At 35.8% G+C, this 18,091-nt stretch overlaps 2 protein-coding genes and 1 long non-coding RNA gene across 3 annotated transcripts in view; all 3 read right to left on the minus strand.

Annotated features, from left to right (window-relative positions):
• The window catches only part of LOC127659031 (sentrin-specific protease 7-like), a 29,535-nt gene extending 26,730 nt beyond the window's left edge, over nucleotides 1-2,805 (minus strand). Inside the window, exons 1-3 of the mRNA XM_052148652.1 lie at nucleotides 1,960-2,805; nucleotides 1,539-1,638; nucleotides 440-538 (exon numbers count right to left, since the gene is read on the minus strand). Of these exons, the coding sequence (XP_052004612.1) occupies nucleotides 440-538; nucleotides 1,539-1,637 (198 nt within the window). The 5' untranslated portion in view covers nucleotide 1,638; nucleotides 1,960-2,805. The remainder of the gene's footprint in view (nucleotides 1-439; nucleotides 539-1,538; nucleotides 1,639-1,959) is intronic.
• Nucleotides 2,806-2,951: 146 nt separating this feature from the next.
• Nucleotides 2,952-5,203, minus strand: LOC127659045 (uncharacterized). Its single transcript, XR_007972485.1, has 3 exons — nucleotides 4,995-5,203; nucleotides 4,353-4,445; nucleotides 2,952-3,402 (listed from the first exon to the last, which is right to left on the minus strand). It is a non-coding gene; the product is annotated as an uncharacterized LOC127659045 (long non-coding RNA).
• Nucleotides 5,204-5,852: 649 nt separating this feature from the next.
• si:dkey-100n23.5 (cyclic AMP receptor-like protein A) lies at nucleotides 5,853-16,495 on the minus strand. Its single transcript, XM_052148667.1, has 13 exons — nucleotides 16,327-16,495; nucleotides 15,658-15,710; nucleotides 15,509-15,563; nucleotides 15,291-15,347; nucleotides 15,162-15,207; nucleotides 10,827-10,914; nucleotides 10,644-10,733; nucleotides 10,511-10,549; nucleotides 9,995-10,073; nucleotides 9,114-9,161; nucleotides 8,931-9,013; nucleotides 8,710-8,851; nucleotides 5,853-6,422 (listed from the first exon to the last, which is right to left on the minus strand). The coding sequence occupies exons 1-13, from the start codon at nucleotides 16,411-16,413 to the stop codon at nucleotides 6,246-6,248; spliced, it is 1,044 nt and encodes a 347-aa protein (XP_052004627.1). The 5' UTR covers nucleotides 16,414-16,495; the 3' UTR covers nucleotides 5,853-6,245.
• Between the last annotated feature and the right edge of the window lie 1,596 nt (nucleotides 16,496-18,091).

Consider the following 18,091-nt stretch of genomic DNA (forward strand, 5'->3'; position numbering starts at 1 on the left):
ACAAACACAGATCACATTCAAATAGCTAAACTACATAAAGACTAAACTCCAAAATTGGCCTTTCACACTTTAATAACTATTGGGTGAATATCAAGAACATCTGGGTCACATTTCTTCCCAAAAATATAGAATTATTGCAATTGAAAAAAAAAAAACATCCTTAATTCCTATTTAAATAATGTCAATGCAAAAAATAAAAAATACAATTCTTATGATTAATTTTTATATGGAATGAAACATGACTTGGATATGTTTTCATGAGATTCACCCTACAAGGATTTCATTTGTGGAACATCCAAAATAGGGTTACTGGAATATGCACTAAAAGGGTCATTGTAGTTAATTTATAGTTCTTCACTAGATCTTGTATAATGCTTGTATCAAATGAACAAATAACATGAGCATGTTATGCAGTATTTCCTGTCCATCTCATAATCACCTTGGAGTGGTTATTCTTCCGAGCTTTAGAAACCTCTCTCTCCACACACTCATCGTCAGCTGCAGAAACTCTCCTGGGGATCTTAAGTGGACTTTCAGTCTGTGATACAGGCAAATGTTCCAAAGTTCCTTTTAATATCTTGGAATATTCTGATTTCATTAACATTACTGTTGTTTCATGCATGGACATACAGTTGAAGTCAGAAGTTTATATACACTTAGGTTGAAGTCATTAAATTCCAGAAAATGATTTCAAGCCTTTAGGCAAATAGCTTCAGATAGGCTAATTGGAGTAAATTGGAGGTGTACCTGTGGATGTATTTTAAGGGCTACCTTCAAACTCAGTGCCTCTTTGCTTGACATCATGGGAAAATCACAAGAAATCAGAAAAAAAAAAATTTGTGGACCTTCACAAGTCTGGCTCATCCTTGGGAGCAATTTCCAAATACCTGAAGGTACCACTTTCATCTGTACAAACAACAGTATGCAAGTATAAACACCATGGGATAGATGGCACCATGAGGAAGGAAATTATGTGAATATATTGAAGCAACATCTCAATACATCTGCCAGGAAGTTGAAGCTCGGTCGCAAATGGGACTTCCAAATGGACAATGACCCGAAGTATACCTCTAAAGTTGTGACAAAATGGCTTAAGGACAACAAAGTCAAGGTATTGGAGTGGCCATCAGAAAGTCCTGACATCAATCCAATAGACAACTTGTGGGCATAACTAAAAAAGCATGTGCAAGCAAGGAGGCCAACAAACCTGACTCCATTATACTTGTTTTGTCAAAAGGAATGGGCCAAAATTCCAGCACCTTATAGTGAGAAGCTTGTGGAAGGCTACCCAAAATGTTTGACCAAAGTTAAACAATTTAAAGGCAATGCTATCAAATAACAAGTGTATGTAAACTTCTGACCTACTGGGAATGTGATGAAAGAAATAAAAGCTGAAATAAATAATTCTCTCTACTATTATTCTGACATTTCACATTTTTTAAATTAAGTTGTGATCCTAACTGACATAAGACAGGGAGTTTTCTACGATTAAATGTCAGGAATTAAATGCATTTGTAAACTTCTGACATCAACTGTACCTGACAGTTGTCACGTTTGAGCTCAGGTGAGATGGTCAGAGCTCTCCTTCGATCCAAGGGGTTAGCCAGGGGGCTGTTGCGGGCTTTTTCGTGTGGCATTCTGCAAAGAGAGGTTTCAAAGCATCTTTAAGATCACGAACACCACAGAGTAAGAGGATACATCAGATCGGAACCTACTACTCCTACCAGTCAAAAAACGATCAGCAATGCAACGGGAGACGATGAAAGAACATTTAAAACCGATTCAAAGTTTTTTTTATCTGTTAACTGTATATCTGTTCACATGTATCGGTGCAGTTCGGCGCCTATCGCTGTAAAGCAATTCAGTTACACACATGCACATACAAAAAAAGTATTTTAATGACTAATTAGCTAAATGCAATTCCCTGGTCTGTCTTCATACGTTATATTGTGCACCTACTTTTTAAATTCCAGAGTCAGTGTAAATTGTAAATCATGATTTATGAAGATAATTCAGATGATGAACAGTGCATGAGAACACGAATATTTGGATAATACTCCTCGGCTGAAAACTTCCGCTGTTTACAGGAAGTCATGTGCTCTTCTTCTTTTAAGAATAGATAACGTCATGTAGTGAGCGCCATCTAGTGGCATGGAGGGTTTGCATTGTCAAATAAATAAACAAGTGTTATCTAAATCCTAGATTCTTCCCTTAAAGGAATAGCATGACTTTCTTTCTTCATCAGAACACAAACACTTTCACTTTTACATCTGAAAGTCATATGTGGTGCCTTTTTAGTTTCACCTTCACATCTGAAATTGAAAGTTTAAGTGGATATTTAGAGTACAAAAGGACTTAAATATTGCTAATTCTCTCACCCACACCTATTATATAGCTGTATGTATTTTAACTCTTGGGTCGTATGGATTACTTGTATGTGATTTTCAGAGCTAAAAAAAGTTGCACGATTCACTTACATTATATGGACCTACAGAGCTGAGATATTTTTCAAATTTTTTTGGTTTGTGTTCTGCTGAAGAAAGAAAGTCATACACATCAGGAATGGCATGATGGTGAGAAAATGTTGAGAGAATTTTCATTTTTGAACTATCCTTTAATTCATTTATTGACAAGGATGAATAGTTCACACGTTCCAATTAAAGTTGTTTAGAGTCCGTTGAGATTCTCCGAACATTGAATGAATGGTATTTTTAAAGCTTAGTCAGAGACAAAACTGTGTGATTCATGTTGTGCAAGCAAATCTTTTGATTTATAGATAATCTCAAATGAGGTATGATGTAATCAACATCAATATAGAGGTGTGTTTATCTGGTCAAATATTAGAGCTTTCCAGAGTGGACATGTTACTCCCAATAAAAGATAATCAGTGACTACAAAACAGTGCTCATTCCATGTTAAGTTGTTGTGAAAGAACACAAGAGAACAAAAGGTTGAAGTTTCACAATTTTATTGGCTGCTTTTGTCATGGCAAACATGACAAGAGGTTAGCAAAAGATTTGATAAGTATAAAAGCTGTAGGTAAACATCAGATCTGAACTGCTCCTGAGGCAGAAGTTGATGAACAGACCTTCACATACTACAGCTGATGGGACACAAAAAGAGGAGAAAAGAATGAGAGAGAGGTAGAGAGAAAGTGTGAGAATTTGCACCAATAAAAAGGTCACGCAGAGCAAAACTGGTCTGATGCCAGATCTTTACGCCACAATCTGCCTTCTGAGACAGCAAAACAGCCCCCATTGAGGCCAGTTCTGCTTCCGCGTGACCTTTAACCTCAGGAACCACATTTCTGTACTGCTGTCTCTGTAGGTGCAGGTGACGCAAAAGCATCCTCAGGCTCTGGAGCTGACATTAATGCGTCTGTTGCAAAGCCCTCCTTTTTTCCTGAAAAAACACAGACAAGTATGACTTTAGTGACATTTGTGCACACCATTTGTACATTTCACATCTGTGTTATACTGCTGATGGACTTTGCCTCATTCAGAGGCTACACAGTATTACACACATGACAAACATTTCCACATACCTAAATGGATAGTTCACACAAATATGAAAGTTCTCTCATCATTTACTTACTCTTATGCCATCCCAGATGTGTATGACTTTCTATCTTCTGATAAACACAAACAAAGGCTTTTAGAAATAATATCTCAGCTCTGTATCTCCTTACAATGCAAGTGAATGGCGGACAAAACTTTGAAGCTCCAAAAAGCATATAAAGCAGCATAAAATGTATCTATACGACTCCAGTGGTAAAATTCATGTCTTCAGATGGGATATAAGTGTGGGTGATAAACAGATTAATATTGAAGTCCTTATTTACTATAAATTTCCATTTTCATTTCCACATTCTTTTTTTTGTTTTTGGGGAGATTTGTATTCTTCATGCAGATTGACACCTACTGATTTATAGAAAAAAATTTATTCAAAATGTGATCTTCTTCTCACCCACACCTATCATATCACTTCTGAAGACATAGATTTAACCACTGGAGTTGTATGGATTACTTTTATGTTGCCTTTATGTGATTATTGGAGCTTCAAAGTTCTGGTCACCATTCACTTGCATTGTTTTGCCCTACAGAGCTGAAATATTCTTCTAAAACGATGTGTTCTGCAGAAAAAAAGAAAGTTGTACACATCTGGGATGGCATGAGAGTAAGTAAATGATGAGAGAATTTTACTTTTTGGGTGAATTGTCGCTTTATGATATGATGCAGTATGCTGTACAGAGTTAATTGATTTCTTCAGTACTGATGCGAGTCATTATCAGGATTTGCCTCTAAAGTATGGCTGTAAGAGTGTGAATAATATTATCATGCAAAATAACTCACTTTTAGCCAGGTCACATGGTGTAAGCACAGGTTGATCTGTCTGCTCACCATCTTTAAGGGCAGCGCTGATTTTGCGCACCACATAGACGCTGGCTGTAAGGGAGAGTGTTAAAATGGATCATACATACACCACACACTTGGGTGTTCAAATAAGGCACAATTATTAAAATAATTAAGTTATTATTTCTACAATCCTGGACACTTTATTTAGAAATATAGGTAACGCCTTTAATGCTTATTTATAAAAAATAAAAATAAAAATAAAATACTGTGATAATACGGAACTTTCATACCATGATAATGAATGCTTTCCATATTCATGTACCATGGTATTTACGTGTTACCAGGTCCAAGCCCAAAAGCATTGTTGTACCTTTTTGTTAATATAACAACAAATTAGCAGTTGATGTTTAATCAAATATGAGTATGTATTTGAAAATTTATTCAAGTACTTGATTCGAGTAGATTTAAGGTTCGAGTATTTATTACGTCCATTTAATCTGTTAAGAATTATAACTGTGTGATAATTATATAACATGTAATAACAGTTCTTAAATTATCTATTTCATCTTGTGAACACAAATTCAATGTTTTGAATCCTATATTGTGTAATCATGTTTAGATCTTACAAAGAAGCCTTACCTTTGATCAGAAGTCATACCATGGTGTAGGCCTACAGAATGCACCGTTTCTACCGTGTCTGAACAACTATAAGAAAATTGCCTTTATCAAATGTTTCGACACCAAGAAAACCCCGCGTCTGTGTGTGAATGTTCTTGATGTTGTTCCGGAAGCGCCTTGCCTGTTCAAGTATTTTCAACAGCTGTTGTTATGAAACTGTATTACGTATGATTAGTTGCATTTCTCTTCTATTGTCAACGCGCACTCGTCAATGATTGGCTTTCTCATCACATGCGTTGAGGTGTTCACCAATCGCTGTTTAATGCGTTTAGATGACATAACATAAAACAAAGGCAATCATGAGCACGTACAAAGACAATATCAGATCTCCTTATATGTAAAGCTTATTTAATACATTAAATACAATTTTAAAATAAATAGCTGATTACCATTTTGGCCTCTGTTTTTTTCTCTTATAAAGACCCTTCTCAATTCATGTCATTACACTTCATTCCACTAGATGATAGTATTGTTAGAAGCTTTTCGTATTACTGAGTTACATAATTCAGCATAATGCATTTAAAGACGCCCATACTAGTTCTCTTGCGTCTATATCTCTAGTTATTCTGAGCAGCTTTTATAACCCTTTTCTATAAAGTAAAATTCTATGAAGCAGTTCAACGGTTGTCTTAAGCTGCTCAAGTGACACTCTCATTAGTCTTATTCCACGACTTTAATGAATCATCCTGATTTAATAAGTGCTAAGACATTCAAAATGAACAGTTACATTGAACTTAAAGTTAATTAACTAATTAGCTGAGAATGCCAGCTCACTGCACTACTAAATGACACACACAAGAGACGTAGTAGAAAGTTATTACATTTGTATTTCAAATTCGTTGAATCTTCAACCAATACAAAAATAAAGCATACATTTTCATAAATATAATAATAAAACATGCTCAATTTTAAGGTACATAAGATAAATCTCTGACAGTATATCTGTCTGAAATATACAGCTGAATAGAACAGAAAGGGCTTTACAAAAGAGCAATTCAATTTTATACAACAAACCATCTAATATTGAGGTGGTAGAATACTTGTTTGAAAAGCTTCATTTCCATATTAATACAGTTCTCATAATTGCTATGCTACTATCCATTATTGAAGGTATAGGAAGACGTTCTCTCAATGCTTTTCTGTATAATAAACTATTTGATTAAAGGGTTCAAAGGCAAGGAGGGTAAAGATATACAAACACACACGTCTTTCCTAAACACTCTCCCAGGGTCCCCTGTCTTTCAAAATCATGTCCGGGCTGTAAAAGAGTACATTGTTGTCCTCATCGTCGGAATCAGAGTGTGTACTGAGCTCATGTGTGTATCTTACACTCGCTGGATAATACTCTCCGATCCGCGTACTGTCACACAGTCGAGACTGGAGTGCCATCTGAAGACAAAATGGGAACAAGAGACTGAAAACAGAAAACACTTTGTGTGTGTGTGTGTGTGTGTGTGTGTGTGTGTGTGTGTGTGTGTGTGTGTGTGTCTGTCTGTCTGTCTGTGCAGTCTCGCGTAGCCAGACTTTTGACCATCAGAATCCCCAGGAACTGCCCACTTAGACAGGAAGGGGCCATCTAACTGACTTGTAAAGCAACCAACAATAGATCACATTTTCACATGATATTTAAGTCCCCAGCACACTTACGGAGAAGGTCTTCTTCATTCAGAGGTAAAAAGATGTTAGAAACAGCTGAGCAACAACATACTGTTTGCAAACATTCAGATACCAGCCCGAAGCAGAGGAAGGCATTTAGAGGAACATTTAAATCAGAAAAAGTTATCAGTAAACGAAGCTGTTTAAACCACTCAATGACCATTTTAAGTAATATATTTTTAGTGGATAATGCTTAACTTGTATTGCATGGCATTAATGCGCCGACCAGCTATACGCGACCATAATATGTGCCGATTATATTCTAGGTGTGTCCCAAATCCCACACTTTTGCACTATTCTTATATATCAAAATTCTATAATTTTGTAGTATAAGTGCGAGTAGTATGTTAACACTGAAAAGGCAGCAAAAAGGAGTGGACAATTACTCGGATGATGCACTTCCTCAATATCAAAAAGGAGTGTGGAATGTTGAACACTTCATGCACTCATGCTGCCTTCAAGTGGACCTAGGAAGCTCATACCTCCAAGTTGGCCATTCGTTACAACAACATGTCACACAAAATACGGAAGAGCCAAACTTAGAGAAATACACAATTAATTACTGCAAAAGCTCTTTTTCTGTTGTACAAGTGAATAAATGAATACACAAGCATCACTTATTCACAACATATATGATTTATAAATGCATGGTATCTAGCAAATACTTAAAGGGTTAGTTCACCCAAAAATGAAAATTCTCTCATGAGTTAGTTACTTACCTAGCAGAACCGAAATCAAGATCTTTATAAGCAGATTTCAGCTCTGTTTGTCCATACAATGCAAGTAAACGGGTGTCATCAGGCTGCTGGCTGTTTGACAGTCCAAAAGGCATATATAAGCAACATACAAATTGATAATTAAAACAGCAATTTTTAAAAGTTAATAAAGTTTTAATTATCGATTTATTTTTTACACAAACTTATTGTGGCAGGGCGGAGGGCGGGGCCGGGTCGTGATCATACGCACCCGGTCCCGTATTAGGCTAATCAAGCCTCTGAGGTTTAAAGGTCGACTGCAGAGTATCGTGCGGGAGAGAGAGATCGTTTACGGACATGTCCGTCATGTGTGTATTTATGTGGTCTTTTGAGTTTATCATTAAAACTATTATTTATATTGAAAAGCCGGTTCTCGCCTCCTCCTTTCCATTGATCCCTTTACACTTATCGATTCAGTTCAGAAGACATTAATTGACTGGAGTCGTGTGGATTACTTTTATGCTGCCTCAATATGCCTTTTGGCACATCAAACAGCCAGCAGCCTGATGGCCCCGTTTACTTGCATTGTATGGACAAACACAGCTGAAATCTGATTATAAAGATATTGATTTTGGTTCTGCTGAAGAAGGAAAGTCATACAAATCTGGGATGGCTTAAAGGTAAGTAAATCATGAGAGAATATTTATTTTTGGGTGAACTAACCCTTCAATTAATCTGCTTAAATCAAGCCGGAAAAGGTGAGTCATTAGTTGACTGTCATATATAACAAATGAATATAATTAAAATAAAGTACAGAAGCTGAAATATTTTTGCAAAATCATTCGTTTCCATCATCTTTCCTGTTGACACACCCTTCCAATATCCCATCTCAGCAACTCGTGTATCATCTTGAATTCCATTAGTTGTTGGCCTCAATGTAGGTGTAGCTTCAGGTCACACCTACCGATGACGAGGACCAATGGTAGTAAGGTGTTAAGCAGCCTGTAAGAAGATTTCCTGAAAGTTTGCGCTGGCGGGCTGTTAAGAGCGACCGAAACGAACTAAATAAATACCTTCTTTTTGGCCCGATTTTTTTCTAAATTACATTACACCCATTGATTTTGTAGGAAGTGTGCAGGGGTCTTTAGGGGCAGGTAGATCTTAATTTAGAACTAAGAAAACAAAATATACAGGTGTACTCAGGGATATCTCGTTTACATGGTACTAAGTGTCTCAAACAAACCATCAGCCTGGGAACACAATTGACTACTACAGATTGTTTAAAGCCTGCAAATCAGATTGTAGCTTGCCGATTTGAACTTTACCTTTATTCCTGTCTTACTCAGTTGACTCCAGGTGTCCCTACCAAAGACCAGAGCATTGGCAAGCCCATGCAAGGGTGCACTGAGCACGTGCAGTAGAGTCAGTGAAAACACAGGGTCTTCTGGGTAAGCAGCATTATGCAATCTACAGAAAAACACACAAATCAGACATTTTCCAAGATGCCTGCTCAGGAATTTAAACCAGCAAGAAAATGCACATTTACCGATTTATGAGGGGGAAGATAGAAACGAGCAGATAGACAGAGGGATACCACTTCAGCGGTCTGATCTCTTCAGCCAGAGATATCTGAAAGTATTGATAAAGAATGTCATTCTATGAACTAGTGGATGGCATCATTGCGTTATATCTGTGTTCTTGAAACGCATGTATAAATATACACACCTACCTTCCTTCTCTCTCTTTCTGGGTTAAAGGTGCCTAACCAGGAACGCATCTGCAATTAAGACAACAGAACATCAGATTTTACACAAGAGCTTTTGGTGCAGACTGAAGTCTGTTTGATGTCAGGGTCCAGTTTATTTTTTGGGTGTGAAGCTGTTTTCCAAATTAGAGTACATAACAGCAAACTGTACCCGAGTCCACTTGAAAAGATTCATGTTCACACTTGGTATGAAAGCAATCTTCCTAACTCATGGAAGTGGAATTATTATTATAGTACAATGCATCTCTTATAGCCAGTATAACCACAAGTCTCCAAATAAATTGCCTTTGGCAAGCATTCTTTGCATCTCTTGCTATGCATCTGTTCTCACCAAGTTCTGGTGGTTAATCGAAAGGTACAAATACTTCAAAAACACCGTTGGATTGGCGTCTTCTCCTAATGAGTTGTTACCTACCTGCAGATCTAAAAAGCTACCACTAGTACTTACAGTGGCACTTACTATTGGTGCACTACAGTTTGGACCAAATAATACATGTGAAATGAGACTGGCAGGGGGATGCATTGGAATTGGGTTATATTGGGTTCAGACTAAAAAATTCACAGAATTTTGTGGGTGGTGTGGGCCCCCCTTCCTCTGTCTCTTTTATTGTTTGGACGTGTCTCATTAGAAACTGCTAGACGTGCAAAATGTGCTGGAATGTGGAATGTTGCCTTTAGCCTTATCGTGATGCGTCAGTGTTACAGAGAACACATTCAGGGAAGAGATAAACAAAGTGCTTTATTCATGATGAACTTGAATTTCACACCTATGTTAAACCTCCGGATACTATGCAATCAGATAAGTAAGTTGTGGGAACAGGTGTTCGTGAGTCACATTCACTCACCCGTTCATTGGCCACACAGATGATACGAGCATAACAGCAGATCATGAGGATAATCAGCGTAAACAGCGGAATGTACCATCTGCAAACAAACTCAAGTTTCTCAAGTAAGAAAATACACGTGTGCCCCAAAACACTTAAGTCACATTTAAAAATGAATATTATTAATTTAGATGCATGAGATAACAAACTCAAATGATTTTAGACCTTTTCTGAGAACTAACTACATTTAATATAGAAATGTGCTACCAAGATTGCCAATTAAATACTGTCAGTCTTTTTAAGCATATATTTTTGATATTTTATGATTAAAAAAGGGAGCCCTAAATTAGTCTATTTTTCATACTTATTTTTAAGGACTCCGACATGTACACCTTGAAAAATGGGAACGGAAATTCCTGATATTCATGAGATTCATGCTGCATTAGTAACGTGAGACTCTGAAATATGATGCAACTAATAACATAGTTTCATTAGTCTGTCAGCAAAACAGAAACAACATGCACATCACACACTTACACGCCAAACCTCCACGCAACATGTTCATCAGTAATCCAACTGCAGGAAAGAGTAAGAGATACAGAACAAATGTATGACTATGCTGGTAATAGAATGACAATAATTATCATATAAAATGTCAAAGGTTATTCACCACCAGGCGCCAGCAGGACCATAGTATCCAGCCACCAGGGGGAGGCTAGACATTAGCAGAGGAACCCCCCATGCCACAACATGGTATGGTCTAAGAAAAACATTCACATCTTAGGAATGCTGTAACTGTATGAATACATACCCCCCAAAAAATTTGTTGGCCGGTATGTGTGTGTTCACTCACATCTCATAATGTTCAGTTCTGATTTCTCTCACCAGGTTCAGGTAAAGATTGACAGTAATAAGACAAACCCAGGCCAGAGCACTCCAGTCTAAAACAAACAACCAAAAACAACTAAAACAATGCCTTCAATAGATGACAAAGTGTCAACGGCATGAGGGGGACCTACACAATATAAGGCAGGTGGTTTTAATGTTGTGACTGATCTATGTATATAGACAGACAAAAACATTCACACACTCACTCACACCTATGGCCAATTTAGAGTTTCCAATTCACCTGACCTCCACACAGAAAGGCCCAGGATCAGACCTTCTTGTTGTGTGGCGACAGTGCTAACCTTTGGGCCACCGTTCTGCCTACGCTAACCATTTATATTTATAGTGCTTACATTTATACTTTATATTTATGCTAATTATATTTACATTTAAAAGCTATTTCCAGTCATCTAATCTGATTGGCCAAGTGGTATTCCAAAAGTGATGATATTTCAGTATACAGTATAACTTTCACATCGCTGTTTGTACCACTGCATGTGTCTGTGTTAGTTGTGTACCAGAGAGGCCAATTTAAGTCTGTGCATTTCTGGCCACACACAATGGTTGATCCTGCTCAGGCTTCTTTTGCTACTATTTTAGTTGGTAGAGCAAAAGCAGACAAAATAGCTGCCAATGTTATGTCTAAAATGTAAGTTATTCAATATGAACTTCTTGTTTATACAATAGAAGTCAGATGTTTACATGCATTTAGGTTGAAGTCATTTAAACTCATTTATTAACCACTCCACAGATTTAATATAAGCAAACTATAGTTATGGCAATTCGTTCAGGACATCTACTTTGTGCATGACACAAGTAATTTTTCCAACAATTGTTTACGACTGATTGTTTCACTTTTAATTGACTATATCACAATTCCAGTGGGTCAGAAATGTACATACACTAAGTTAACTGTACCTTTAAGCAACTTGGAAAATTCCAGAAAATTATGTCAAGCCTTTAGACAATTAGCTTCTGATAGGAGGAGTACTGAATTGAAGGTGTACCTGTGGATGTATTTTAAGGCCTACCTTCAAACTCAGTGCCTCTTTGCTTAACATCATGGGAAAATAAAAAAGAAATCAGCCAAGACCTCAGAAAAAAAATTATGGACCTCCACAAGTCTGGTTCATCCTTGGGAGCAAATTCCAAAGGCCTGTAGGTACCATGTTCATCTGTACAAACAATAGTACACAAGTATAAACACCATGGGACCACGCAGCCATCATACCGCTCAGGAAGGAGACGCATTCTGTCTCCTTGAGATGAACGTAATTTGGTGTGAAAAGTGCAAATAAATCCCATAACAACAGCAAATGACCTTGGGAAGATGCTGGAGGAAACAGGTAGACAAGTATCTAGATCCACAGTAAAACGAGTCCAACATCGACATAACCTGAAAGGCTGCTCAGCAAGGAAGAAGCCACTGCTCAAAAACCACCATAAAAAAGCCAGACTACAGTTGTGCATATGGGGACAAAGATCTTACATTTTTGAGAAATTTCCTCTGATCTGATGAAACAAAAATGAAACTTTTTGACCATAATGGCCATCATTATGTTTGGAGGAAAAAGGGAGAGGCTTGCAAGCCGAAGAACACCATCCCAACCGTGAAGCATGGGGGTGGCAGTATCATGTTGCGGGGGTGCTTTGCTGCAGGAGCGACTGGTGCACTTCACAAAATAGATGGAAACATGAGGAAGGAAAATTATCTGGATATATTGAAGCAAAACTTTGTGTTGGGGCAAAATGGCTTAAGGAAAACAAAGTCAAGGTATTGGAGAGGCCATCACAAAGCCCTGACCTCAATCTGACAGAAAATTTGTGGGCAGAACTAAAAAAGCATGCAAGGAGGCCTACAAACCTGACTCTGTTACACTAGTTCTGTCTGGAGGAATGGGCCAAAATTCCAGCAACTTATTGTGAGAAACTTGTGGAATGCTACCCAAAATGTTGACCTAAGTTAAACAATTTAAAGGCAATGCTACCAAATACTAACACATTGTATGTAAACTTCTGACCCACTGGGAATATGATGAAAGAAAAAAAAGGTGAAATATATAATTCTCTCTACTATTATTCTGAAATTTTGCATTCTTAAAATAAATTAATGATCCTAACTGATCTAAGATAGGGAATGTTTAAATGTATTTGGCTAAAGTGTATGTTAACTTCTGACTTCTGCTGTATAGTATTTGAAGGAATATTCCGGGTTCAGTACAAGTTAAGCTCAATAAACAGCATTTGTGGCAAAACGTTCTACTAGTCCCACCTTTTCTTCAAAAAAAGCAAAAAATATGGGTTAAAGTGAGGCTTACAATGCAAGTGATTGTGGCCAATCCGTAAACATTTAAATACTCACTTTTTCAAAATCATAGCCACAAGAAGTGAACAATATTTGTCCATCATAAATTTAGTGTAATAAAATCAACAAAACAACAATTTAAGCAACTTTAAAGTTAAAATTAATATATTGTTTTAACGGAAGAATTAAAGGAAGTGCTTTCATAAAAAAATAAGCTTCAAATTTCTGCTTTCAGTTCTTCAAATATTGGCCCCATTGTAAGTACCTCATCCAGGGGATTGGGGAGGGGGGTGATTAATTAATCAAATTAATTACATGGTGTCCCGATTAATTAATCAAAATCAATCACACATACAAATATTTGAGAAAGCCCCTCATAAAACAATAATACAATATATAATGATTATACAATATATAATTATACAGTTATCTGTAAATATTTAAAAATTATATATATATATATATATATATATATATATATATATATATATATATATATATATATATATATAAATAAATTAGGGCTGTCGATTTAACATGTTAATAACATGCGATTAATTTTACCAAAAAATACGTGTTAAAATTGTTTTTTAATTCTTTCCTGAGAAATTCAAGCCTGTAGTACCACCTGTTTACTCCAGAGGGCAGTAAGTGAAATTTCAGCTGTGTGAGCAACACACAGTTTAGTACATTGAACAAAACATTATCAACCCGTCAGCGGACACACAACACAGACAAGTGTTACGTTCTTGCGTTCAAAACACTTGAAGGAGTGCAGATGCGAACTAAGGGATCTCAATATGTGTTTAAAGATTGAGTATTAAACTATATTTAACTTGACACAGTGACCTAAACATTTTATTTTTATGACGCAACACACCCGAGACGTGACACAAGCATGTCTGACGCAGGTTGTATGGTGTTTACCTCACAAATATTTAATTACCAACAAGGTTAAGGAGGTGTTCTTTAAACTGTTACACTGTTTTTACCCAGTCAATCTTTAGTTAAGAAACATGCTCCCTGAAATAGATCCACTTTTCTCCTTCTGTAATGTTGTAGATGAATCTGCCCCTCACCTTTTTTGGGAATGAGTCCACGCTGTAGTATTTTGGAGAAAAAAAAATTTTGTTTGTACGTAGCTCTATTTTAACTAGTTTTTCTTTGCTTTATAAAGACATTTTATTTGGGTTTTCACAGTTTTGATAACTTAAGTTAATATTTTCAGATTAATCTGTTTATTTTTCTTGCCAAGTTTTTGTATACATAAGTGTAAATTTATGTCTATAAAGCCCCTATTTGCAAATTTTTGTAAAGACTTAAAATGTTATTTAAATACTCTTTGTACCTCCAACAACTCCAAAGCATTGAAAACCATTGCACTATGTAATGAATATAATGTCTTAGCATTATTGTAAAATATATCTGTAGTATTGTGTACTATGTATACCCCTTGCTTGTTTCTAAAAAATAACAAAAATTAAAAAAAAGATGTCTGACACAGGTGTACATTGACGGGTCCTTAAACAAGCCCTCATAATAAATCTCCAACTGATTGACAAATTCACTTGTGAAATGGATTGCTGTGAACTGTGTGCCAATGATTGACTTATGTTCAATAATATGGTAGTAAACAATACATTGTATTCTAAAGCCGGTTTTTGAATGGTCTTATCAATGATTTACTCTCCTGCCACAAGAATGTAATGCATTTTAATTATCCGAATATTATATATATATATATATATATATATATATATATATATATATATAAACAGGTGGTACTACAAGCTTGCATTTCTCAGGAATCTTCTTTATTACAGTCCGGGGGCATTGCGATTAATGCCGTTAATTTTTTTTTTAACACGTTATTTTTTATCAAATTAATCGCACTGAATTAACGTGTTAAATCGACAGCCCTAATTTCTATACATATGTAAAAATATATACAGTATATATTCAATATTTGTACACACACTAAGTAGCAAAATTTACCAAAATATGTGAGCCACCAGGCTTGAAAATCACACAGAGACTCCCCCTGCACAAAAAATGACATATATTAGAACTTGCATAATTAATCTCTGCCTAAATGTCTCATACATGCCCACATATGCAACTCACCATAACATATGCAACACTGTCAAAAAATGCAGCTACTGTCAGACTGACTATCATTTTCTGGAAAAACAAAGGAACAGAAGACATTTTACAGTGAAGAAATAAAGAGACAAAATTCGATGCATTAATCCTTAGCATCTTTATAATAGCCAAAAATATGACCAGATATAAGAGATGTTGGTTGTATATATTTGTAATTCAGACACAAACACATACTGTACCTGAGCCAAAGAATTATATCGGCGCAGCAGCCAAATTGCGAAGAGCATGAAAAGGCTACAGACAGGATATTTTGAGATAGTTAGGCCCCACCAAAAAGCTAAGATAAAGTAGTAGCATTGATATTTTTGTGAAATATAAATAAACTTACCATGCTACCAGTGAAAATGTCCCTGTGGCTCTTTTCACTTTTAGAATCACACCCTGAGGATTAAAATGATGTCTAAAATTAATACAATGGTCAGAAAAAAATGTACAATTACTTTATTTTGATGCATAAAAATAACATTTGACACAAAAAAAAAATAATAGATTAATATTCAATAACACTTTCAGTGCCACTTTAATATATTTTACATTTCATTTTTTGTGTTCTCTGTGTTTATTCCCAACTGTATTTATTTTTGGGGCTATACATTTTATTCTGTCTACCTCAAGCTTGTTGAAAACCAGACAGAACTAACATTTACACGGTAATGTGTTCTGTACTACAAGTGTAAATTCAAGTATCAACCCTTAATGTCACAAATAACACAGCCTGTTATGATTCTAATAACTCACAAGCCACACCTAGACACCTAATCAGGCCTTTAGACACTTTGTGCTCATGTGTTGCGTGTTATTTTTATTTTTTTGGTGTTATCACATCACAGATCAATAGTTTTCTTGAATATTCAATTAAACGTTCTGCTGTGTAGTAGTTAAAGAACTAATAAACATAATGTTGCTTGAAGAGGATGATGTCATGTTGTGGTTGATCATGAGGGCTAACAAGTTCCAGTGTTATATTAATGTTTACAACATATTTATATATACTTACACATCGATAGTCGTTCGGTGCTTCGTTAAAGAAAGTACAAAGGGAGCCGCTATTGTTTTTAATCTGGACTGGATGCTCATCTTCCATTATTATTTTTTCTTTTTACTTACTACTGTTTTGATCTCACACATCGTGAGAGGACAACGGCCACATTGACACATACGGCATGCGTAGAGGTACAAACCAGAGAACAATACGAAACGCGTTTCAGACGCCTTGTCCCTGCTGTAGAACATTTCAAATCAAATCAAATCAAATTACTTTATTGTCACACTACTGTGTACACAAGTGCAACAGAAGGTGAAAGTCTTGTGTGCATTTCCGAATAACATAGCAGTAGGCTACCAATTACAATAAACAACATATGTACACAACACAATTTACATAACAAATGTACACATACTTACACAACACAATATACAATGTACAGTAAACAATACACACAATATAGAATACACATACAATAAAAAAAAATATATATATATGGGTAAGGGTATATAAAAATATATATACAGTCAGTCGTTGAATTGGGGAGAATATATTGACAGTCCAGTGTGTGGTACAAGATGATGATTAATAAAGTGCAGTTATTGTATAACTAAAGTTTGCGCCAAAACACTATATTTAACAGTTGGTTTTACCACTGTAAAATCATAATAAATTAACATAGGATCTTTGTCGAACAAATTTAGATGTTTTCAGATTTTTTCTGTATTTTTTTAAGGATGAAGTTGGAGTCCAATATGGGCCTATAGTAATTTACTGTAGTGACAACAACTGTGGTACCATTGGTATATTAGTAGAAACTATGATTACCATGGTAAATCTACCATGGGGGTAGATGCCCAATTACCATTCCAGCCCTGCCTGTTTGTTAACTCTTTCTTCAACACCAAAAGAGAGAACTGTATTTGGATGTAGGCTATATAGTTCTGAGATCAATTAAATAACACTAATATAATCAATAGCAAAATATCATATTAGAAATATTATCTTATCTGATTTAGCTTAATTATAAACACACTAAAAAAATATATATAATTGTTATTCTGACAAATAAAAATCTGTGGTGTCTTTTAACAATGAGACATTGTGCAGTAAGAACATCTCACTTTAAGAAACACATACACACACACAAACACACACACACTTCACTCTTAGGTAATGAAGTTATCAGTCTATAGTTTTCTTTTCATGTGTGAGTATGCTTATAGATAAGGCATTCTTTATTGACATAAAATATGAATCATTTACTTTAATAAACAGTGATATATTAAACATATACAATTCCCATTTTACCAAGCATGTGTGTGCAAAACCAAGTATGTACATGACCAAATGTCCCCACGAGGATAGTAAAACCTGATATCTCTGACAATTTGGAGACCTGCCCACAGTGTCCGTGAGGAAAACAACTTAAAAAATGTACTGAATGACGTCTTAATGAAAATTAAAAAACACTAAAAGTTTTCTATATGGGTTTGATTTAGGGAAATAGGGCTTGGGGATAAATACTGTATATAGTTAGCTGTGTATAAAAGCAATGCAAATCAATGTAAACTAGCCTCAAAAATAGAAAAACTAACAAAAGTGCACTTGTGTGTGTGTGTACATGTTTACACTACATTGTGGGGACCAAATGTCCCCACAAGGATAGTAAAACCTGAGATCAGCTACATTGTGAGGCCCAACCAGTGGTCCCCATGAGGGAAATTGCTTATTTTAGGTTAGGTTTAGGGGTAGGGTGAGGGGACAGAAATTATCG

This window comes from Xyrauchen texanus, chromosome 18, assembly GCF_025860055.1.
Source record: "Xyrauchen texanus isolate HMW12.3.18 chromosome 18, RBS_HiC_50CHRs, whole genome shotgun sequence".
In the NCBI taxonomy this organism is placed as follows: Eukaryota; Metazoa; Chordata; class Actinopteri; order Cypriniformes; family Catostomidae; genus Xyrauchen; species Xyrauchen texanus.